This window comes from Passer domesticus, chromosome 7, assembly GCF_036417665.1.
Source record: "Passer domesticus isolate bPasDom1 chromosome 7, bPasDom1.hap1, whole genome shotgun sequence".
NCBI classification, from domain to species: Eukaryota; Metazoa; Chordata; class Aves; order Passeriformes; family Passeridae; genus Passer; species Passer domesticus.
Genome location: NC_087480.1, coordinates 48,830,727 through 48,855,588, shown reverse-complemented (window position 1 = coordinate 48,855,588; position 24,862 = coordinate 48,830,727). Strand labels below are relative to the sequence as shown.

The window sequence follows — 24,862 nt, the reverse complement described above, 5'->3', positions numbered from 1 at the left end:
CAACAGATAGAAGCTAGAAAGAGGAAAACTAAAAATAATAAAAAACCTGGAATACCACTGCAGCTTATGATCAGGGGAACAGAAAGGGCTGTTTGTTGGGGTTTTTTTTAAATAGATATATGAATAGATATATAAAGTTTCTCCCAAACTTGACCTTCACAGGAGTACAGTATGACCATGAAAAGTAATCCCTGCTCAAGGACCAATCCTAACTGGCTTTTTATACTGACATTATCACAATTTGCAGCTACAGGGTTCCAGTCTCAAGCACTAACCTATTACTCTCAAAGGGTGTGGGCCAAAGCAAGAAACTCCTGTGCAACTGCCCAGAGTGTGTTAGGGCACTTCTGAACACAGGACTGACACACTCATTCACTCAACATTTCAAAAACATCATCCCACTTACAGTGGGGCCCTTGTTTCATCCTCTTGTGCTCACTTTCTGTGAGCTGGAATCTAAAGGAGGTGTGTTCTTGCCCACACAAACTCATTTCACCAGAATTTCCCTGAATTCATAGTTTACAACTGGCAGTTCCATGTTTTCACTCTTGGCATTTCTGTAAACCAGAGCATTCTGAGCAGAAAGTTTACAACGACCAAAGAGCAGAGCAACAAGAGCCATGAAAATACACGTTTGACTCTAAATAAGAATGGTTCAGTCACAACATGGCAGATTGTATTGATGAATATATAACTTGCTAGAAGAGGATTAGCACCTTTTGTTAACAGAAATTGTACAAACTTAGTCTGGAAACATTGGGTCATGTTTTGTCTCTGTGTACCACTGGCACTCATACTGAAGTCAGTTTTATCCACATTGATAATTTAACACAGTTAAATACTTAAAATACTATTCAGGGCTGATGATGCACATACATAGACAGCTACCATAGTGAGTTTAAAAAACAGTTCATTAACAACATTCTTCGCAAAAAAAAAATATAGTTTCTAGGAAACTGCGTGCCAAAATGTGGATGCAGAAATCCATGAGGGTCTCTCGTTTAGATGTCTCTTGTGCAAACGCTCTCCACTCAGCTGGGTTCCCTAGCCTGACTTTATAAACCTTGATAAATCTCATTAATCTGGAAAGGGGGAATACTCTTTCCTCATATTGTAAATCAGAATTAGGAAAGTGAGTTCAGTCTATAAAACCAAGTAATCCATAAGGTCGCACAGCAGCGTTCCTAAATTCAGCTTTTTAAACTATGCCAACTCATCTCATTTGGACAGAATCACTGTACCCCAACTCTGTGGAAAGCTAGCCAAAATTTTGTTGCGAGACCTCATACCTTTGCAACAGGAGTTTCAAAAATGTTCTATTTCAATCTGAGATGTGAAACATCCAGAGTCCTAGGGCTTGAAAGCTTCAGCAGCCCCAGAATTACTAGTCTATGCTTCCTTCAAATGATTTAGTCTGAAAATATTTGGAAAAAGGATGATGCCTTGGCTCATAGTCAGAAAAACAGACTTTATTGAACACTCTAGTCTTCCAGAAATCTGGATTTAATTATTTTGAGCAAAATTCATGTGTACATGCATGCAGATCTGTAGAGATATATACATTTTTGTCTTATTTACATGCAGTTCTTACATTTAGACTTTGGGCAGCTTATGCAGACATCTCTTCTAGTGGGATTGAAAAACAGGTTCAATCCAATGTTTATAAGCAGCTGGCAAAGAGATGTGAGCGTCTCTTCAGGGGCAGAGCCTGCCTGGCACACACAGGGTCACTCTCTGTGCACAGAGGTCTCAGATGAAGAGCTGCTTATTCCAGCAGACACACCACAACAAACAAACACGGGCTCAAAGCCTCCGGCACAGCCAAATCTTGCTGCATCTTTGCTCAGCTCTCCAGAGCCCAATGTACTCTCACTCCCACACCGAGCATCTTTCAGGGCTTTCCTTTTGTTTTTCACAGGGAGCTTCCACAGAATACTGAAGTCTCAAATTAACTATTTATTTATCTTTAAACAAAAGTAAATAGGGGCACATACATTCAAAAATCCAGACTATAGTAGACTACAATTTCTTTTCCAGTGACACCAACACCTAGCACTTCCAGGCTCCAGCAAGGCTTTCATGCAAGCTTTCTACTAAAAATACCATCGTTTGCTTTGCCTCTGGCCACATTTAAATTCAAACACACTCCTATTTTACATACATCTCACATTTCATTTCTGTTACTATGCATCATCCACATTCCTAATAACCACAATGGGATGATGGTTTGTTACAGCAATTTTCCAGGATTTTCTTTTCCTCTTTTCCTGTACTCTTGACTCTCTCCATCCTGCCACAAGCCCAAGGATGTTGTTCAGCTGACTTTTTTCTGGACCCTCTTAAGTGAGTCCTAGTAAAGCCATTTGGACTACGGGATCTGTTCAAGAGTCTCTGTGGAGCTCACGACGTGCTGTTGAATGATGGGTGGCCACTGGCACAAGCAGCACTTTGGAACTCTGGCCCCATCCCTGCCTGAGGACCCCAGGTTACAGAACATCCCCCCCAAACACAGGTCTACTGTGTGCAGCCAGTGTCTATAGAAGAAGTGTCTATTACTGGGACACAAAGTTTACAGATCTTAGTTTCTAGTAGCTTAGCAGGAATATAGCTGACATTAACTTGGATCTCTTAATTCAACCTCTGAACTAAAAGGGGAAAAGTAGTCAAATGATTCTTTCTCTCCTGCATACAAGAAAGAGGCAGGAGAAAACTTTCCTTCCCAGCCTGGTACAGGACAGCTTTGTTGCTCCTGTTTCTCTTTTCCACTGCAGTAAGATCTCCCCTCATTTCAGCCTATGAAGATCACCAGATCTAGCACTGCTCTAAACAAGGTCACACCCGAACACCTTGATGCCAGCCAAGGGCCACAGGGTGCACAAATATATGGACAATGTAAACAATCCACTTGCTAACAACCAACCCCCAAATCCAAGTTAACAGAAATGACACAGATAGGTTTTGGACACTCCAGGTGCGTGCTTCCAAAAACAACCTTGTGCATTACAATGTCCTTGTTCTTTTATTTTGAGGATCATTCATCTTTAGTTTTGCTTTAAAAAATTCACAGCTGCTAACTCAAGATGGACATAGTAGGAAAGGGACTTCAAGGAACTTCCAAACACTTACTTAAATAAGTATTTCTGAGGGCATTTATTAGCTTTGGGGCTAGAAGGATTATTTAGCAAAATGAATCTGAGTATTAAATAAAGTAGTCTATATACTCAGGATGGTGACAAATACTAATGGGGGAAAAAAAAAGTTCATTTCTAGGCTTACTAGTGCTTTTTTTTCCAAGTCAATCAAACACATAGCTGATCCCATGCCAAAGCATTTAATAAAACTAAAAATGTTAAGCACATTTTAATGACTTCAGCCAAAAAAAATTTTATGAATACAAATTGTGTCATTGAAAAAAGTTTCTAGCAGGAAAGAAAAGCAGCAATGTTTCAGTAAATGTCTAAGCATGTATCCTAAATGCAGTCATAACGAATGAGGAAACATATTGTACATAAACATTTGAAAGACAAAAATATGATCCATAAAACATACATCATCGATAACTATAAACCTAAATAATAATTGCACCACATTCATCACATTCAGAGGCAGGTAAAACATAGACTGAAACAGAGGACAATATGTTCCTGCTTACAGTATAAAATGGCCCCTTGCCTGCAGCACATACAGTGTGCCTATGTTGCTCTCTTTTGGTGAATGTGCAGTACTGACACAAACTTCCCTGTGCAACAACTCCAGCCTTAAAAAATATTTATTCAACTCTGATTCCAAAACTAATCTTATGAATGACCTTTAGCTTCTGATTTTAATCCTATTAAAATGCTGGTTATTTTTTCATTGTTATTGCATCTCAGAAAAGGCTAATAATGTAAAAAGTTAGCTGTTCTTGTCCTTGCCTCTTCACCAGGCTTATATGCCACAAGCTACTCTACCAAAGTGGCTCAAATACTTTACAATACCTTATCTACATGTACAACAATACTAATCAAATATGTATGTCGAAAGAGAGGAACAGTTTTTGAGACAATATTATGATAAATTGTTTTGGTTTTTTAACATGGCAATGGCAGCTGCACTTTACTGCACTGGAGGTTAAGGAAGGAGAAGCAAAGCCAGCAAACAGTAAAGCATTCACTGAAAAATTCAGTGTAAATACAGTTGTTTGTGTGCAGTGGCAGAATAAACAGGATATTAAAATTCAAGCAAATGGATTTTCTCACTTCATGCTTGTTGAGAGACCCCCATCACAGTTCATAGAGCAGACACCTAGCACAGCACAAAAACACAGTCATCACTTGCTATACTCTCCTGCATCTCACCCTCTGTGGGCCTTCCTACCCTCCCCATCCTCCTGGTTTAAACTCTTCCTTAGCCAACACCTTCTCACCAGTGATATCTTTACATCCTTGTTTTCCTCATCTCTTGTTCTATTTTGTCTCCTCTGTGTTCACCTGTTTGCTTGTGCATATGTTGCACTATAAAAATGTTTAATAGTAATCCCTGTCCTTTCCACCTGGGCTGCACAGAACTGCAGTAATAATGTTTATAACCAATTCTGTGTGGTAGTTATACAGAGCCCAGTAACCTTCAGGCTATTTCTCATTCAGGACAAATAATCTAAATTAAAGAGATTAATCCTTAGGGTACACATGGACTTAAGGTACAAAAGGAGGGCAAATACTTGGCTCCATTTATTTTTGTGAAAAAGTCTAATCATCAGAGGACAGTCTTCTTAATTTAAGCACCTAAAATGAAGCTTTCAAACCTATATGCATAAAAATAAGCAAAAATCATTCCTCATTAACATGAGAGAAAACTTATTGGTTCTCCTGGATTTCAGTGGCACAAAATGAAGTGCTCAGCATCTTTAAATCCTCTTTCTTTTACTGAGATGTATTAACTGTGGTGACATATCATTTAAGCCACACCAGTTTGGAAGCTTTGTCCTTCTTCTGTGAATAACAAATAAAGGAATACATAGATTTTCAATAAGTTTTTAAAGATAGCTACTCAAGGACTTAGTGATATTTAGAAAAATCTTATCTTTTAACATAATTCAAAAAGCTACTCATCCCACTTGATCCAGATGCACCCACCTAATCTGTAAATCAAAGAAATCATACATGGACATGTGAAAGTTAAATCAATTAAAGTTTCTGAATCTCTTTAATACTTCCCTAAAAACCTGTCAGAAAGCCTGTGCAGTTAAATTGCTGCATCCATACACAGAACACAGTAATAGCAGGAGAACTGTTGTGACCATGCCATTTGATTAGAATTCCCACTACAGCTGCTGCCCCAGGAGAAACGACAAGTTATACCTAATGCAGCTATTATGATGAGTGAAATTTTAAACTAATTATTACATACAAATAGTGAAGAGAGAGATTAATGGAGCCATACTTCAGTCAAATGATTCTGCCAAAGTCATGAATGGTAAGAACAGAAACTGACCGATTCATAAACAGCAACACACCTCTGGAGCAGAAACTGTAGTAGCTGTTTTAACTAATGGCCCAAACATGTATCTTTGCAAGATACAACAGAATCAAAACAATAGTGTAATTCAGGGGACAGAATATCTGGTAAGCTGTAATAATAGAAACTTGTCTCAAGAGGAGCAGAATGATTGTAAAATCATAGAATCATCAAGGCTGGAAAGACCTCCATGATCAAGTCCAAGCACTGCCAAATCCACCACTAAACCATATTTCTGAGGTCCATATCTACAGTTTTTTCAATACTTCCAGGGATGATGATTTCACCACTTTCCTTGGCAGCCTGTCATAGTGCTGGATAACCCTTTCAGTGAAGGAATCTTAAGTAATATCCATTCTAAATGTCCCCTGGAGCAATTTGAGGCTGTCTCCTCTTGTCACGTGGGAGAACAGACTGACCTACTGCTCTCTCCAATTACCTGTCCCTTCAGGTAATTAGAGAGTGCAATAAATTGGTTCCCTCCTGAGTCTCTTTTTCTCCAGGCTAAACACCCCCAAAACAATAGATGTGAAGAGTTACGAGAATCCTGAGAAATTATCTGCTACAGCACTTCTCAGCCCCCTCCATCCTACTCAACCCTAGCATCAGACTGCTGCTGCTTCAGAGTACCTCAGGGCAAAACCAAGGAGGAGACCCCTGGGCTCAGCACAAGGACAAACCTTGTGGACAAGTGTTTGAGATCTATGCTCCCTGGTCACGTTTTCCCAGGGTGTCCTTGCAATTTGTTATACAGCCATAATTCTGTTTCTCACTTGAACACTGCTTGCCAGCACCTCGATGGGGGTCATGCAATCACTTGAAGCTAGGCAGAAGACACTGCTGTTCAAAAGGAAAAGTGCATGAATTCCCACAATCTAACACAGAACAAATTGTTTTTTGCTTTCTGCTTCCCTCATACAGTGTCTTGTCACTTGCAAGATAAATTCCAAAACAAGGAAGAACATTTTAAAACCACACTGTGATGTGTAAGGACTCATTTTCAAACACTTGACACAGGTTTAAGTCTAATGCTTGCTAACATGGGCAGAGTCTCAGTGATGTCTGCTCATCCTACCCCAAGTTTGTCAAATCCCTTGCTCCACTGAATACCACCCACTGCTCTATCTCTCTAGAAACCAGTCCCAACAGACTGCAAGGCAATTTTCTGCACTACTCCATTAAATGTGTCTTGGTTCCCACCCCATACAGCTCACCACCCTGCATGTCTGTTTTCTGCTGTCCTGCTAGCCAGCTGTAAAGAGCAGAAGAGAAGCTGTCCCAGCCTGGAGACCAAGGGGAAGGGGAAAGCAAGGCTCTGTACACTCTTTAGGCTGGGGTTCTCTGAAGCAGGTGGGATGCAGCCTGTTACATCCTGACCCTTCACAGTTCAGACCACTCAATTCGCTGTTGCTGCTCTAACTCCCTAATTGGAATTATTTCAGTTACAGTTGAGCCCAAACATGAACAGAAGGCAGAAATCTGCTGGTTACGGTCCCTTGACACAGCTGATATACCCAAGAGCAACTTTCTACCACTGAGGCTTTATTAAGGGTCACAAATATTATTTTGCCTTTGAATTTACAGTTTACAGAATAAATGCAAAGTTAAACACCAAATCCCAATGAACCATAGTAAGTGGGGAAAAATATTGATAAATACTGAGCTTTAAAAATTCAATTAAAAATAAAAATAAATAAATAGCCAATCAGTGTTTTTGCAATTATTCTAACTTTGATCTTTAAAATCTCCAAGTTGATTTGTATCCTATTGGTACAGAAATCAAATCATTTTTACAGTTGATAAACACTCTTTACTAGTTAATTAAATCCTTTTTAGATTTTCCCCCTCTCTTTCAATTTTAATGGAGCAAAAGTTTAAGCTTTTAATAGCAAAATGGAACAGCATTATATAATTCTTTTAGTTGATGTTCTTAATTGCAATTACTGCTTTAAACTAGAGAACTCCTTTGGGGGCAGCTGAAGAAGGGTTTTTCTTCCTTAAGTAGAGAAGTAAATAGAAAATACTTGGCTTTTCTATACCTCTGATAATCTACCTTTTTCTCTTCCAAACAGCTGCAAGTTTCCCATATCACCATGATGACATGAACTAGGTTTATAAATTAATCCCCAGATTACATGTGACATACTTAGTTCATACAAGTCACTCACTAATGATATTTCAGACTCCTGAATAACACTAGTATTTTATGCTGCACTGTAAGATACCAAAACTGCATTTTTTCTGTAATGTCATGCAACAAAAAATATATGAAAAGCAAACTGCTTTTAAAAAGGAGAAAACTTAAGGAAAGCACCTTTGATTTGCATTTTTGTAGGTATGTCTGAAATCTGACTGCACAAATGCTGCTGGCCCTCATATTCCATCTGATAAAATCACATAAGATCACAAGTTTAAAAAACCAAAATAAACACCAAACCACTTACTTGACATTGATTTAGAGAAAACTGCTGCTATTTTAAGAATTGCTTCTCAACTACGTAGGGGTAGGGTTATCTGCATTATTTGATGAAAGAGTGTTAACAAGAATTAAATCTTCCAGAAGAAAATTTTCTCAGAAACAATAACTACCAGTACCAAAAGCCCAGGGTAATTATTACTAGACTGCTCTTTCACTTGCCCTTGGCAGCAAGAAAAACGTTAATTTGGGAAAAAATCTCTCCCAACAATTTTGAGGAAAATAATTAAAATAATAATAGGTAAGAAAAATCATCATTGGGAGAGCTAAAGTAATTCTTTTACTGGCATTGCACCACAAAACCTTAGTCCTCTGTTCTGAAGGGCTTGCAGTTGGAACTGGATTATTTCACCAGTGTTTTGAAGAACCAAACCTGCAGGTTGAGAGAGCCCTCCCTGCTCAGAGAGGATCATTGGTTTTTTACAAGCGTTCTCATGCAGACTTACAAAACTAAAACACAAAGAGAGGAATGTTAGAGGAGCGGGAGGAAGAGGACTTCTCTGCCCGGCGCAGACCCTGCTCTCAGCATCCCTTGGTGCCGGTTCCGGTGGCACGGGTGACACTGCTGACACCTGCAGAGGACAGAGGCAGGGCAAGCACTGGCACTGTGAGAGCACGGCTGCAGTGCCACGTGGCTCCATTGCTGGCAGATGTCCACATAAAGTTCCTGAACTAGAAATAATCTCAGACTCAGTAGTTTAAGACCAACATAGCCAAAACATGAAATCCTTTCTCCGCACAGAACAGCAAACCTTGATATTGAATTTTATGGGTGTAGAGACACAAGAAAGGAGCATTGCTGGACTACAGTGACTAGACAGAGAAGGCTCACTAGCTCACTGTGCAATGAAAGGAAAATTGCTTCTGAAAAACGTGACATTTTATTTTAAAATAATAAAATACAATATCACTGCACAGGAAAGTACAATTTAGTGTTGATTAAATAATTAAAGCGTTATACTTCCTGCTGAGGCTCTGCAAGCTAAGCTGCAACTCAGGTGAGGTACAAATTCCTAAATATCAAAAATGCTGACATAACAACATGCATATTAGAGTTACTGGATGTTGTTATTGTTGATACAAAAAAAAATAAATATATATATACACAACTGTCCTTGTAGAATTGCAAAACAAGTTACATGGCTGTCAACTCACAGAAATGTGTGTACCAACTTTATTTACTTGATTTGACTGTAATAACCAGTAAAGCTATCCTTACCATGTTGTTCCAGCCTGCACAGGAGAAAAAAATTACTGTGAAATAGATGTAATCACTGCAAAAGCTTGAGTGAGAGCCAAGCCTCTTCACAATGTAGGTGTTTTTCAAGTAAGAGCAGATCCAACTACTTCAGCATTTTAATCCTAAGTAGGTTTTTTATTATCATTAATAATACCTGAATTGGTGCACTTGAAAGAAAATATACAACAGGCAGAGGTGTTGCAGAGTATACTAATTGGATACCATTTGGGCAACTGAAACACATTTTCTGTAAAAGAGGTGTATTCAAACACAGATAAGCACATACACTTGGATAGTTTGAACATCATCTCACATCAGATGATGATTCATATTTCTATTAAAGCTTTTTCCTCAAACCCAGATTAGTTAGCATTTGGAAGTTATAAGATATACAAAACTTACTCTTTCCTCCATTTGAGTAAGCTGGGGGAGGGAAGAAAAACTGCAAAGTTTAGGAAGAAGAGTCTGAGTTAGCAACAACTTCCTCTTAGCAAACAGCCACCCTACTCTGAGAGCTACAACATGTGCAAGAGGCACAAACAGCTTGGAGGATGGCAATTACAGAACTACTGCACTTACCCTGCTTTTCAAAAAATGCCCTTGCTACCTATGTTGCCATTATTCACCCCTTGTGACCAGTACTGTCATTCTCAGCAGCACACCTGTGGAGCAAAGCATTTGGCTTCTCAGCTGTTCAAAAGGTACATCACAGCTGAAGGGAGTTAGGGGTTCCTCTATTTCAGAACAAAATAAGAGGCCATGGTGACAGGAGAGGAACATGCAGGCTGAATAGACTGCAGACAGAAATAGAGGAAAGCACCAACGCTGTCTGGTGTCCCATATAGTCACATTTAGTGAGTACAACCCAACCACACAGCTTTAAGGAGTCATTCTTATTAATGTGGCAAACGATCCCACAGATTAACTGAGTTAAACTTTGGAAAGATGCTGTCAGGACCATTTTATCACCACTTGTATGAGTTAGTTTAAATGTCAGAGGAACCTATTTTTCACCGTGCCAGTAAGATTTCTCAGTTGCTTCTGGCTGCATAATGCAGACCAGAGCAAACACCAAAGCAACCAACAGTGTGACTGAAGTTAAACTGCCCCACAGCACACTTGTCTACTACTGTGCCATTTTGATGCAGCTACTTTGTTCAGTCTCTGAATCAGAATCAAAGAAAGACAGCTTGAATCCCACACAATTGTGAAAAAGCACATCACACCGATGAAGGGCACAAACCCTGCATGGGGATGGAAGAGGCCTGACTCAGCAGAACACCTGCAATCACCTAACAGGGCTGAATGGAAAAGGATAGCTGGGATGGAATAAAGTCCAACTCTTCCAACACTTATGTATCTCTGAAATTGCCAGCTCCTTACCAACATGGTCAGTTTCAAAAATGTGTCTAGACTGCATAGTGTCCCCAGTTCATTAGTTAACAGAAAGTCCAGATCTCTGCACAGGACAGTTTGTACTACTTCTCATTGTCTATGTTTAGTTGTTTGACAGGTTTAATGTCGTTGTAAGGGACATTGTAAGTCAGTTATTTTACCAGACCCTAGAACTAATGAAACCTGTAGCTGTATGTGACTCAGAGGTCCCTGGACAAGCAAGCAACATCAGAGCTGTAAGAGCATCTTCAGTTATGAGCAAGACCACTCAGCAGAGAAGTGCTTACACACAAGGGCTGCTCAGGGCACAGGTGCATTCTCCTGGAAACACATTTTGAGTTTTCATATTTGTCTACTCTCGTGCCAGATGCACCTTTGCTGAGTCCACTTGCGTCACTCAGCTGTATTGCTCTTTGCAAAGTAAATTAATCCCATCCCTCTTGTGCAAGGACAACCAGAGTGACAGTCTGATACCTAGGTCAGATCAAGAAATCTGTGCACTACATAGTTTGAAATACAAAGTATTGAATTACTTTTTTTTTTTCTTGAAATTGAAAGCTTCTATTTAGAAAATATGGTCCTCTCTGTCCTACTGATAAGCTTCCAAAAGAGACAGTGGATTGTGGGGAATTTTGTAAGGAACAACTGACTGTGTATTGATGATATAGGGTAGTCAGATGACATTGCACCACTTAGTTAAAAATGATGAAATGAAACCATCTGTTCTGCCATGGCAGAATTATTTGCCATAACAGCAAATAATTTCCACAAAGGTGGGCACAAGGAAAATTTTTAACGTGAAACCATCTGCAGAATAATGGTTTTTTCTCACCACATCCCCTGACATTTCATACCCTTTTTGGGCTCCAATCCGCCTCATGACCGCCCCCCTCAGCCTTGAAAGGCAGCGCTTTGCAGCGAGCGCGCTGCCCGTGCTCACGGATCCCTCGCACAGCGCTGTGCGCTCGCTGCGCGGCAGGAGCTGCGGTGTTGTGCGGGCACAGAGGAAGGGCGGACAGGGGTCACTGCCCTGCCCTGCAGAACGCTGCTGATCAGTCCTGACAGGGGCCGGCACAGAGGGGACCGACTGCTGTGCAGCCACCTGAGCCAGCACGGCACGCTGGGCACCCGTGTCACCGCTGCAGCCAGGCACGGCTGCACTTCACCCTGCGGTGCTGAAAGCAGGCTGAGCCACGCAGCAGGTACCTGGGGCCATACACAGCAGCCTTAACTGCATTATTGAATGGTATAAGCTGTAGCATCTCTACTGAAAGGAGGGCAGGACTCAGTGCAGCATTAACAATTTCCTTTCTGCAAAATTGCTGCCTTTTGTTTTAAAGAAGAAATGAGGATATGTTAAAAACATCAGAATGCACCTGCCTTGATTCCCCGCAAGCAGAGTCTTCCGTTCCATATAAGTAAAAGGTAAAATTACTCCCATTTCCCTAAGTGTCCTAAAGTGCTACAGGTATTTACACACTAAGACTCTTCTATGTTAACAAGAGATTTCAGTAATGTAGGGAACTGCACAGAGGTGGCTGGCAGAGAACAAAGAACACAGATGCAGAATAACAACCTAACACATGGGAATTTTACCACATACAGAAAAAATTACGAATGTTTTTAGCAAATGCTGAAGTGAAAGATTTGCCAGTAAGAATGCCATTTAACAGCAAATTATTTCCTCCTGAAAACGGATTCCCATTGCAACAGCTTCAAGTTAACTGTTTTACCAACGCATGCAAAGCTAACTTGCAAATACTCATATTTGCTAACACCCAAAGTAGATGCTATAACTGTCCATGCAATTCAGTCTTTTCACAGAATCAATTAGGTTGGAAAAGATCTCCAAGGTCAAGTCCAGCCTGTGACCAAACACCACTATGTCACCTAGAGCATGGTACCAAGCACCATGTCCAGCCTTTTCTTAAACACCTTCTGGGACAGTGACTCCATCACCTCCCTGGGCAGTCCATTGCAATGTCTAATCATTTCTCTGAAGAAATTCCCACAAATGTCCAATCTGAATTGCTCCTGCAAAAGCTTGAGACTATGTCCTCTTGTTCTGCCACCAGTTCCTTGGGAGCCTGACCCTACCTGGCTACACCCTCCTTTCAGAGAGCTGCAGAGAGTGATAATGGCACCCCTGAGCCCCGCTGCTTCTCCAGGCTAAACAACCCCGGCTCCTTCAGCTGCTCCTCAGAGGACCTACCCTCCAGACCCTTCACCCGCTCTGCTGCCCTCCACCAGACACCCTGTAGCACCTCCAGGTCCTTCCTGCACTGAGGGGCCCAAAACTGCACACAGCACTCAAGGCGCCTTGCCAAGGACTTGGGGACAATCACTGTCCTAGTCCTGCTGGCCATGCTACTTCTCATATCAGCCAGGATGCCATTGCCTTCATGGCCCCTGCTGGCTCATACCCAGAGGCTGTGACCAGCAGCCCCAGGCCCCTTTCCACCAGGCAGTTTCCAGCCACTCTGCCCCAAGCCTGTGGCACTGCAGAGCTTTGCTGTGACCCAAGGGAAGGACTCTGTGTTTCTCTTTGTTGAACCTCATATTCCTGGTCTCTGCTGATCAATCCAGCCTATCCAGATCCCTCTAGGCATATTTTTAATATTTTCACTTGAATATACAGGGACAGTCATAAACCATAAGGTTTCGAGACAGGACAATAACCCAAAGCCAAGGTCTACAATAGGTGTCCTTATGATATACTTCAAGTAACATCTCCTCCAACATAACTTAAGCAATGGTTCCAAAAAGGTGTCTTCCTTGCTGTGGTCCTCAAATAACGCATGATTTTTTTGTAATTTTTAATAAGGAGCATTTCCGAGCCCATCCCTTCGCTGGGGCAGCAGCAGCGCCAGGCGCGGTTCGCGCAGGCCCGGGGCCGGGTGAGCGCTGCCGCCGCCCGGCCCCGCCCGGGGCCGCCCCTCGCCGGGCTCGGCCCCGCTCCCGACTAATTAACTGTAAAAACCGCGTAATTGCAATAACCGCGAGAAATACAAAATTTAAAAAAAAAAAAAAAAAAAAAAAAAGGCGATATATTTGGCTAAGCGCGGGCGGGGCTCCCGGAGGTGCCGTCATTGACAAACGAGGAGCTCAGCGCTCCCCGCTCCTCTCCCAGCGCCGGCGGGCCGGGGCTGCGGCCTCAGGCGCCCAGAGCTGGGCACGCACGGGCGCGTTCCAGGTGCCGTGATACACCGCTACAGAACCCACCAGTTACCTCATTCCAGTCGTGTCGGAAGCGGGCAGAGGTGCCCGCTGGTAACATCTCTGTGTTCCTTTGCTTGGCATCACACGGCGCCTGGAAGCAGAGCCGGGGTCTCGCAGCGCTGCCGAGGACACTGCGGGGCTGCCCTCACGGCTGCTCCCCGGGCAGAGCCCGGCTGGCCGGGCCGCGATGAGGGGCAGGCAGACCTGCTGGGCAATGGGCTGCAGGAGCTCATGCCACTAATAAAGGCTTGTTGGAACCACTGGTCTGATCACAAAGCAAATTGCTGCTGTTTTGCAGAGGAAAGGGGTAACTGCTTCCACCTAGGGCACTACCTGGAGCTGGCTACAGGTGCAGCCCGGAATTCACCCGCAGAGCACACGCGCTGGTTCTGAGGAGCTGCAGCAGAGTGTAGCATGTTTATTGAAGGTATTGATTCACACATTGTATTAGGAACACATGACCACTTTAGGAAAGGTTATCAGAAATACAAATATATTGTAGTGTCAGACATAAACCACCATCTGGTCCACTTTTGTACATGCTAAATGAATGAAGTTTCATCCTAGATTTGTCCATAGGTATGGTTAGTAGCCCTCTTTCTTTTGGCAGAGTATTCTGTACAGACTGACCGGGCCCAGCACTGGCATTTGAAAATAGAAATCATATAGTGAATTTTAGAAAAAAATAAAAGGAGAAAAAAAAATACATGTGAACCTCCTATCCTAAAGCTCTGTTAGAGTCTGGCAAGCTAAGCTGGAAGCTGATCTTATCCTTGTGGCCAAAAGTAGAATACAATGGAAGCCTTCTCCAAGAAGAGAAAATTTACAGCTTTTATTAGGTGTTACAGATAACCAGAGTATGCTTTAATAGTCACTGTATGGACCAAAAGAGATATACAGTTAAGGTGAACATATTATATTACTGAACTAGTATTACCACAAAAATTAAAAAGACTTTACCAGACCAAAAGACTGCTTTGATCTGATAATCTCAAGAGGGTTTTTTTATTTGTTTACAAATATTCTTGTTATATATTCTGCAATTCTAGAGCTGAGGCACTACAGCACAGGCATCAAAAATCTCAACCAAATTCCCAGTTTTTATATATCCTATGACTAAAACTTCTTAAAAAATAATTTCCATACAACTTCAATCTCAAATCTCTTAAGTCTCTTAAATTTGTCTTAAATTGCTGGATATCAAAAAACACTAACATACTTGCTCCTGAGGATAATTAGCCCCCAAATTATTTTTAAAGTATACCTGAAATACATTGATAATTTACAAACACGCTTCAGGGTTAAATGATTCATAAGTACATGAGTCTTTGGTAAATAATAACTACTCTGTTCTTTACTCAAATAAAAAACTTAATTATTTTTAAATCTAGAGTAACTGATTTCTTTAATAATTATTTCTCTAATGAATAAGGCTCACATGGCACAATGCTGAGTGGGATGAATGGTTGTATATATCAAAACCCAAATGATGTTTTCAGGCTACAAATCCTGTAAATACTAGGTTCCTGCTCTGGCTCATTTTGGTTTTGTGCTGTTCAGCCAGCTTCAGGAATCTAGATCTGAATGAGAGCTTTCTAGTGAATTAGATTTCCAACATTTAAAGGTGTCAGCAATCTAGAAAATACTGTCCATTGCAAAGATACATTCTACAGTAGGTACTGGATTGCATGCTAAAAACTACAACAAACCAATTAGTTTAAGCTTTAAATAATACATTACAGCTGCAGTATTTCCTAAAAATGTCTGCTTTACCACTTAAGCAGTGTAACAGAAAAAACTATGCACTATGCATGCGTGTGGAGCTGAGGATGACTGCTTGCTCCCAAAGGAAACCTAAAGGCACAGGATACAGGTAATGTGAATGAAAACCTGGAAACAAACATTGGCTTCCATTTTATTACAAGAATCCAATTAGGAAGTGAATGCCTAAACTGATATTTTACTGTTTGTGTACTAGATGCCTTTGCTTTGGCTAAAAGATACTATATCATGTCCTTTAAGAAAAACAGCAGTATTAAATAGATCTTGTCATTTCAGAGGAGAAATAAAAATATGTTTGATTTAGGTTTGGCTTACAGACTTTTGGGGTCTATTTTAAACATATCCAAGAACTGATCAGATTATTTTTGATAACTGTTACAGTTTTACTGTTCTGCAAGAGTTTTCTAATTATCTGCTTTGTTAAAGGACATTTGAGACAATAAATAATATAGTTTACAATAAATAATTTTCAAGTCAAAATATTGTACTTACAAAATAATATAATACTGTAATAGAATCTTCAAGAACAATTCCATTTTATATATTCTGCAGCAAAAATAACATTTCTAGTAGGAAGGAGTTACTTATAAACCTAGCAAGATCTACACATTCACATGTGTGTGTAAACAACTTAACAAGGTTTATTATGTTCCCAGAAAAGCTATGCTTTTACAGTAGGTTTTCTGCTAAATTTTATTATAATATGATGGTAGGAAATATATAACAGCGCTTATGTTTAGCTCCATCACAAGTTAAAAAAAACGTTGAATGCTGTTATTTACAAACAGCAATTTCCTTTTACTTCACAAGTGACTGTATCTGTGTGTGAACAAAATGTTAGGGCGAGGCGTTCCAGATGGACTGCAGCTAAGTTTGGATGAGGATGATTTCAGGATGAACAGTGAAGGTCTTGGCAGTAAACACCTAGAAAGGATATGAAAAATACAGCAAAGTTTACAGACAAAGCAACATTCAAGTGCAAAAGAACTAGTCGTTAATGTGCCAGACTTTATAATTGGTGTGTGCAGGAAACTCAGTACAGTAAATGCTATTTATGAAACACAGAGGGCAATAGGCACAAACTAACTCAGAAAAGGAATCTAAACACTGTTGTATGAGGATCAAACATCTTTCCAGTCTTTTATGTTTCAAGCCATTAAATAAATAAACAGTGGAATCCTGTGTAAACAACAGAATCTTGTTTAATTTAAACTGGGCAAAAAAACATCTTATAAAAAGTTGGATCATAAAAAAAACCCGATTAGACACTAAAAAAGATTTCCATCTGTAATGTTCTAAGAATAGACATGTTATCACTACTGTAGTAAAGGAAGAAATGATCCTACAATGTAGTAATTCAATTCACATCAGTGACTATTTACCTTTTAAATTCAGGCAACTCTATGGCTTGTATTTCATCTAAAAATACAAACAGCAGTTTATCATATGCCTAATACTAATTCTTAAATATTTTCATGCTGTAATTAACTAAAAGTTAATTGTAAAAGTAAATAAAGTGTGCAAAAATAACATCCATACTAAATCTGAATTTCACAATTAATTATGTCAGAGTTAGGATGGATTAACATAACACATTGTATAAATTATTGCTTAAAAATGGTTGTGCAATTCTAGTGAATCATATTGATTAATGACAGGCTAAAAGACTGGTCAGACTGATCTCATGGATAGAAACAGCAGCACTGTCAAGAGGAACAGTCTGTATAAGAAAGTGTACACATGTGCTTTGTTTAAGCTTGAGAAAAGCTTTATCGCTAACATATTTTTTAAAGAATTTGTGGAAAAATAAAGTCTGATTTGGAATGGATTGGTAGTGAGCTTGACAGTTCACTGTGCCACTAGACCGAGTCCTACCTTTGCTTGATGATACAGTAAAAAACTCCAGGACTTCCCAGAGAATATGCAGAGAATATGCCATGTAATAGATAAAGTCATTTAGCAAGCTGTAAGGACCTAGTGGTAGATTTTTTTAAAATTTTTTTTTTTGTAACAGAAGTTAATTTATGACTTTTTACACAGTTTGATTTTGGTTAATTTTTTTAAGAGAGTTTGGTTTTTGAACAATCCTACTGTTTCATTTACTTAGCAGATTTACAGTTAAGAGATAGAATTGAAAAGAAATTTGAGAAGTTATTAAAGAATTGTGCGGCAGTTTATTATCTTTTTATCTCTCCCTGTACAAATAATTTTTCTCAGCTAAAGAGCTATCTATCTGTAAACTGTGAAAGCTTTAGTTTCAGACTTTTGTTTCCTAAACGCAAATAAAATAAAAAATTTGTGCTCAGAAGAAACAAAGTTCTTCAAATTAGATTTTATAAAGTCTTGAAAAAATTGACTTCTCATACATTTATTACATTATACTCTAATATTTTCTTTTATGGAGAGTCAGGAAAACTATTATTAGTAGTGGAGATTCATTAAAAACAGAAACCTGAGTGAAAAGTGAATTGGTATTATGGTTCTCCCACTTCTAGAAAAGTACTTAATTACCCTTACAATTGTGGGCTGTAACAGACAAGAGAATTTATTTCCGTATGTGTCTTTCACAGATTCAGAATATCATGGATAACTGGCATATTGCTGTATTCATGTCTAGATGAAACATTTAACTGTAACTTTAATCAGAGTTGTCTTGACACTCCATTACTGATATTTAGGATATAGAGGGCTTAGATTCCTCGAGCCTATGAAGTTTATGAATAACTTCCATTCAGCATCCAAAGAAATACAGAAACTGGAGACAAGAAAGTTCTCTTGGACCATCCCTTTCACTGCATTCCAAAAGCAAGCCTGTTAGTTGAGCACATTAGAGTAATCTGATCTGTTTGAATAGCTTGTGGTTGGTCATGATGTAAAATTTTCTGCAGTCTTAACTGTAAAGGCAATAAAAACTTTGAGATTTTCTAGTCTTAGCTAATCCAAATGACTTTACCATTCTCTTGCTATAACTCAGTAGCTGTTAATATTGAGTATGATTGGTTTGTGGTTAACATACTTCTACTTTTGCTGTGATCAAACAAATTTAGTTTCTGGTTGGATTTAAATTATGTTAGAGTGTCTTAAGATCCACGTATCAGTAATGCTTGGGTCCAGTGTATCAAATAACTAATCTGAGATACATCAAGTAAGCAATTAAATAATAAAATAATTTTAATAGACCATATATGAAAGCATTTCACATAATGCTTAAATCACAAAGCCCTTCTATGAAACAATATATGTAACATATTTTATATAAACAAAGCATTTGTAATTTTTATATACGCACTAATTAAAATGGGATAGAATCTGGATCCTAAGTAATTTAAAGCTGACATTTAATTCTCTATCTATGACTGTTTAATTGCAAATTATTGACTGCCACAGTTGGAGCATTCTCAGTAGTCCCTACACTGATAATATTACAACCCCTATTATATCCAGTTGGGAAACTAAACCAGCCAATGGAGAATCAGGTAAGTGCCAAATAATTCTTTTACTATATAATGCTGTTTTGCAAGGTTAGAAAATATATTTATGCTCCATAAAATGGAATAATAAAACTTTCCGTCTATAGGTTTTGGAAATCAACTTTGCAAAACTGTGCAATACAGTAAATCAGATGGCACTTACCTGACCCTTGGCTGGAGCTGTGCCCCTATAGCAGCCCACTGCGAATGTGAAGCCAGAAGTATCTGACATGTTAGGATACCTCTAGGAATGCAAATCTGGAAACACTGACTTTGAGGGATCTGAGAAGTGGAAGAAAGGAGATTTTCAGTTCACTTTATGGAAAGCCTTTGCTGCAGCTAATTAGGCAGTAGGCAGTCAAAGAGTTTAATAAGTGTACAAGATGTACACAAGTTTACAGAAGTTTAATAAGACATACAAGATGTGTATGTCAAATTTTCTTTTGGTACCACTTCATGACTGGAGTAGTGAGATTAGAATGACTGAAAGTCAGGATAAAGGGAAATGTTGGGGAGTTTGGTGGGGCTTTTTCTTAAATACAGAGGGAACCAGACTTAGAGAAAAGCTTACTGGTAGCAACATGGAATAAAACCTGTTCCAGTACTATCCTTTATACATATAATTTAGGAGGAAAATATTCAAATGTATACCTTGTATCATCCCAGTGGTGACTCATCCCAGTTGGGGATCCTCTTGAGTCTGATGAATGTTTGTAAACTACCAGCAGGCAGTGTTTACAAAGCTGTACTATTCGCTGGCAGCACTGGAGCTGCTCTGGAGTCAGTGCCTCTGAGCCTTTACTGAATATGGTTTCCCAAGAGCTCCTATTACAGAAAAAGAAACAAATTCATGGTCTCTGTCACAAATTGCAATCTAAGAGCTTTATTGCTTTTATATCAGATTTAACAACACAGGAACAAGAGAAAAAGCACGACCTTGCAGAAAAGGTACAGGAAAGGTTTATACTATTTAGCACAAATACTGGTAGATGCTGAGTCCAAAACACAAAGTAAGAAGTTAATTTTTATATGGGAAATGTCCACTGCCATTTTTCATTTGATTTGTTCCCTAAGTGTTTACAGAGCCATTACTTAGGTATAGCACATAAAGAGTTATGGTCACAAAATTGTATATTTGTCTTACAAAAGGCATAACACAAAACACTTATTCTTTTTAGCAGGCTGTCATCTGAATGAAATTATGATATTAAAGGAATTAATAAAGGTACTAAATTATTTCTAAATGTCCACACAGCATAATAATACTTTTATTTTAAGTGTATGATTCTAAGAAACAAATATGAAATTAATTTACAGGAGATTAGTATGTGTTCTGCTTCCTTATCCAAAAAATCATATGAAGAGAGTCTTTCACTTTAGTCATCCGAATACTGCTTATTATTTCCTCTGGTCACGTGGGTTGGTTATCTACAATTAAGCGCAACTTGCAGAGTATGTCTATAAAATTGCCTTTTGTTTTCTTAAGAAGCAATTTTATTTTGAGAAGAAAAAAAGCCACCAAGGCCTACCACATCAATATAAACGAGGTGTGTTTCAGCCCAGAAGACTACAATAAATAGTTTTTGCATACATCTCAGCATTCTTGTTTGTGCAAAATTCTGACCAAATTATAGATCATTCAATCAGTTTTAAAAGACAATATTGTGCTTGTGAAGACTTTTTTTGGACAAAATTATTATCCAGTAGCACAGATGGTTTGTAAGCTTGAGCTTTTTTGTTTGTGTATGAAAGAAGCACTTCATAGAGTGAGGAAAATTTGCTGCATCTGGCTTCAACATAGCATCCAGGCTGATTTAGCCTTGCCCACAGAGAGCAGCAGTAGATTTCACAATGCCCACATAGAAAGTTCATCCTTCAAACAACATCACAGAACCAGAAAGCTCACTCCTGCCTAGTAACATTTTTTAAACTGAGCTGCATTTCACTGTGAGGGTGGTGAGACACTGGCACAGGTTGCCCAGGGAGGCTGTGGATGCCCCAACCCTGACAGTGTTCAAAGCCAGGTTGGATCAGGCCTTGAGCAACCTGGTCTAGTAGGAGGTGTCGCTGTCCACGGCTGGAAACTGGGACTAGATGATCTTTAAGGTCTATTCCAACCCCTTAACATTGTATGAGTCAATGATTCTATTATTAGGAAGGAATTAAGACCAGTAATGACTGGTCTTAATAAAAGATGAGCTGTATGTATAGCTAACTGATTTGTCAGCCTGGCTCCTCTGTCCAGATGCTATGTTCCAGCTGAAAACATTCAGTCCTACAGAATTTTCATTGCAAACATAAATTTCAATGATGCAAGCATTTGTCTTTAATTATTATTCATACAATTGTTTAAGTATTGTTTGTATACATCAAAACTTTTATTTCACAAACTGAATAATCATAGAATCATTTAGGTTGGAAACAACCTCTTAAGATCATTGAGTCATACTACTACTTTTCTTTCATATTTTTTTTTCCCAATTGTTTTCTGTCTAGGAACTGTCCATATGTATTTTTACATAGAAATTAACCTATTGTCTTCAGTCTTTCCTCATGAAGTCATGTTGGTAGAAAGAAGCAAGATGACAGTCCAAGTATTACATTCCTTCAACAGATTCACATTGCTACACATAATTCTATTATAATTCACTTCATTCACTCAGAAATCCTGTAGAAAAAACTTTCCTGATAAATTCCTTAGGTTCTGGACTTTGTGATAACTTTTCTACAGTTAAGTGGCATTTTTTCAGTGACAAATAATATATGGCCTGCTGCAACTGTGGCTGACTATGAACATAGTCATGAGTTTCAGGTCTCAGAAAAGCTGAGATTTGGAAACATACACATGAATTTTAATGAGCTTTCATATAAATGTGCCTGTGCAACTTCCTCCATGTGTTAGACAGATTCAGTTTATTCTCTATTATACTTCAATCAACAGGGATCAGAATTCTGTTTCCTAAATTTAATTGGTTATGCTGTAACTTTAGCTTCCATACATTAGTAAGAAATCACAGACTCCTCACCAGATACAAAAAGAGCATTATACTGGATTGTGCAATGTGGCCAATCATGTGTTACTCTTTTTATAATCACTTGAAGTCAACTGGTTCGTTTAGTTTTCTTCTATTAGTTTTAATTGTTTGTTATACAGTAAAACGAACCTTTATGAAACCCTTTACATCACCTTTTTTTCACAGATATTTTCTTTGTTCTTTCTTTTCATTAAAATAGCACATACCTAGCAGAGCTCTAACCAGCAAGAGGAAACCTTAAGGCCATTAGCTCCACTCTTCTCCCAAAACATCTATTTTATGAATAGTGAACACACTACACTCAATGCATTTTCATATAGCAATGTTTCTGAATCAGCACATTAATACCTCTTTCCCAACATGTTTCTCCAAATTCTACACACAACCTATGGTTATTTCAATCTGTTCTTTAAAATGGCACAATGAACTCTTGAGGAAAAATGATGAGAAGCTGACCTCTCTGCTACAGAGGTACTGCCATGAGTTCTCAGTTGTGTGTTATGGGGCAAGAAGGATGCTTGTAACCGAATAAACAACATACTAGCAATGTGCAAACAGCCTTTTTGTTTTCTTCCATGAATTCTGTATTGTCTGTATGAAGTGTTTTACATGCAGAGTGATCATTATACCTACTGGATATTTATATATTCTACAGTATTTTTAGAATCTTTTATGTAATAACAACTCTTACAAGGAACTGGATCTTTGCCAAAGAATAGTTCCACTTGTAATATTTTATGACAACAAAAGAATTGATCTTCTACTCAAGACTTCATACACCTCTGCTAGCATGAAGAAAGAAAAAATTGTAAAGAATCCTAACAGCTTGCACACCAACAAGCCTTCAGCAATGAGATAATGATAAAAGACCCGTTTACCTTTTGGACCCCTCATATCCCTCTTCTTCTTGTTATCCATTTTCTTGGGAAACAATTAACAAGAGTAATGTGTGAGTTCTCCACATATGATAAATAACTATATTTTTACCAATGCCTTTGATTTCAGGAATGTAGATTCTGAAGTATAGGTTATTGAACTTACATATCCAGATCTTTTCTGCCCTGTAAAAAACTTGTATTTGCTACCCAAACCAAAAACATCTGCTTAAATGGACATATTTCATATTCTGCATATACTTAACTTTCTACCAGTATGGGAAACAGTGAATGTAATCAAGCACAGAAATTTGAACTGTTTATTAGTAAATCACAGAAGTGACATTGCATCTGGTGTGAGATGTCAGCGGCACTTGTGACTGAACTCTCCTTATGAGTCTGGAGCATAAATAAATATTATCATTTCTGTTGATGGCAAGTCCATGTTAGACACAGTGGTCTGGCCTAAAAATCATGCACCACCCAGCAAAAGAGTTGACTTAAGGCTGAAATATTTTGAATATCATATTTTTTCCTTAGATTATTAAATTTGTGAATACATTACTAAATGTTTGATTCCATTTCTGAAAAGGTTGGTCTTGATTCATTATTTAGTTAAACTATGTATCTTAAGGTGCTTTTAAAACATGTAGTTCCATGTATTATATCGTTCTTGGGAATGAAAATGAGCAACAAAGTACGCCAGCACTGATTGTAATTGTGAAATTAGGAAGAAGAAGAAGAAAAGAAAAATCAGCTTACCCTGAATTACAGAAACAGTTCCATAGGCCTTGACCATGGCTCCAAAGTAAGCGATTAAATACACGGTTAAAAAGACGGTAGAGATGTAAATTTTCAATGTCTGGAGCTTTCCAGACATGCTGTAGAATGGCACGGACACTTGTCCTGACTATATCCAAAACCTAGGAAAGAGCATTCCAAGTAAATCAAAGACATTTTGCAAAACCAAAACCCAGCTGATGGCTGATGCTCTGCATGCATACAGACAGCTATCCCTGTACATATGAGTGCATATCTGTACATTCCTACAGAGGTCAGGGGTTCATTTCTATGCAGTCATCAGCTAACTTTTATTACATGTTCTTTCTGTTAGTAACATTTTGCAAAGCCAAATCAAAGTATTTTATTTTTATTACTGAGAAGTTAATGTCTGTTTTTTCAGTCTGTTTAATACTAGCTCATTTAAATGATAGAAAGGGTAAAAAGAAACAAAATGGACACAATTAAAGACTAGAAGCAACTTAATTAACCCAAGCATTTTATATCTTCTTTTCCCACTCCCTTGTAAAATAACATCTATTTTATAAAGAACTAAAATGTCCTGGTAAACTACAGACTGCCTTTGGTTTAATGTCTGTTTAAGCTCAGTGTTACCCTGGAACAAATCATATTAGTGTACCTGGCAAGAGACAGTAGTGAAATCAGTAAGTAAGAAAATAATCAGCAAGATATTTAAAATAGAAACACTTACAGGCACACCATGGATTTATTATGTACAGGCTACATTTAAATGCAAGAGCATAAAGACTGAGCTGCACTCAGTATAGCGCTAGACAGCTGCACATCCAACTTACCAGAGTCCTGCATACACCTTTGCACATCCCACTGAACTGGGGCATGGAAGGAAGGTGGGATTCATCATGCCTGCTTTTAAATATCTGGAAGTTCTTAACTCACTCCTCTATGTTCCCTTCATAATCCGTGGAGAGAATCAGACTCCAGAGTGTCTTGGATTCTGTCTATTTAGATACTATCAATAAGTCTGGGAATATCTTTGGACCAAAGTAGTATTTAGACCAAATATTGACACTCTGAACAGTGTAAAATCTGTCCTATACAAAAGCCTACAGTGC

At 38.7% G+C, this 24,862-nt stretch overlaps 1 protein-coding gene and 1 long non-coding RNA gene across 14 annotated transcripts in view; both read right to left on the bottom strand.

Moving 5' to 3' along the window:
• LOC135305149 (uncharacterized) overlaps window positions 1-14,180 on the bottom strand; it is a 333,233-nt gene extending 319,053 nt beyond the window's left edge. For both annotated transcript variants that reach the window (XR_010366425.1, XR_010366426.1), the window contains exon 1: window positions 13,837-14,180. This is a non-coding gene — a long non-coding RNA (uncharacterized LOC135305149). The remainder of the gene's footprint in view (window positions 1-13,836) is intronic.
• A 33-nt stretch (window positions 14,181-14,213) lies between these two features.
• The window catches only part of TTLL7 (tubulin tyrosine ligase like 7), a 66,219-nt gene continuing 55,570 nt past the window's right edge, over window positions 14,214-24,862 (bottom strand). For 9 of the 12 annotated variants that reach the window (XM_064428455.1, XM_064428453.1, XM_064428461.1 and 6 more), the window contains 3 exons: window positions 23,751-23,911; window positions 19,730-19,903; window positions 14,214-16,532 (listed from right to left, as the gene is read on the bottom strand). In XM_064428455.1, coding sequence (XP_064284525.1) covers window positions 16,412-16,532; window positions 19,730-19,903; window positions 23,751-23,911 — 456 coding nt within the window. In that variant the 3' untranslated portion in view covers window positions 14,214-16,411. Of the gene's footprint in view, window positions 16,533-19,241; window positions 19,361-19,729; window positions 19,904-23,750; window positions 23,912-24,583; window positions 24,749-24,862 lie in introns of those variants that run through there. The other 3 variants (XR_010366421.1, XM_064428460.1, XR_010366422.1) reach the window with 3 other exon arrangements.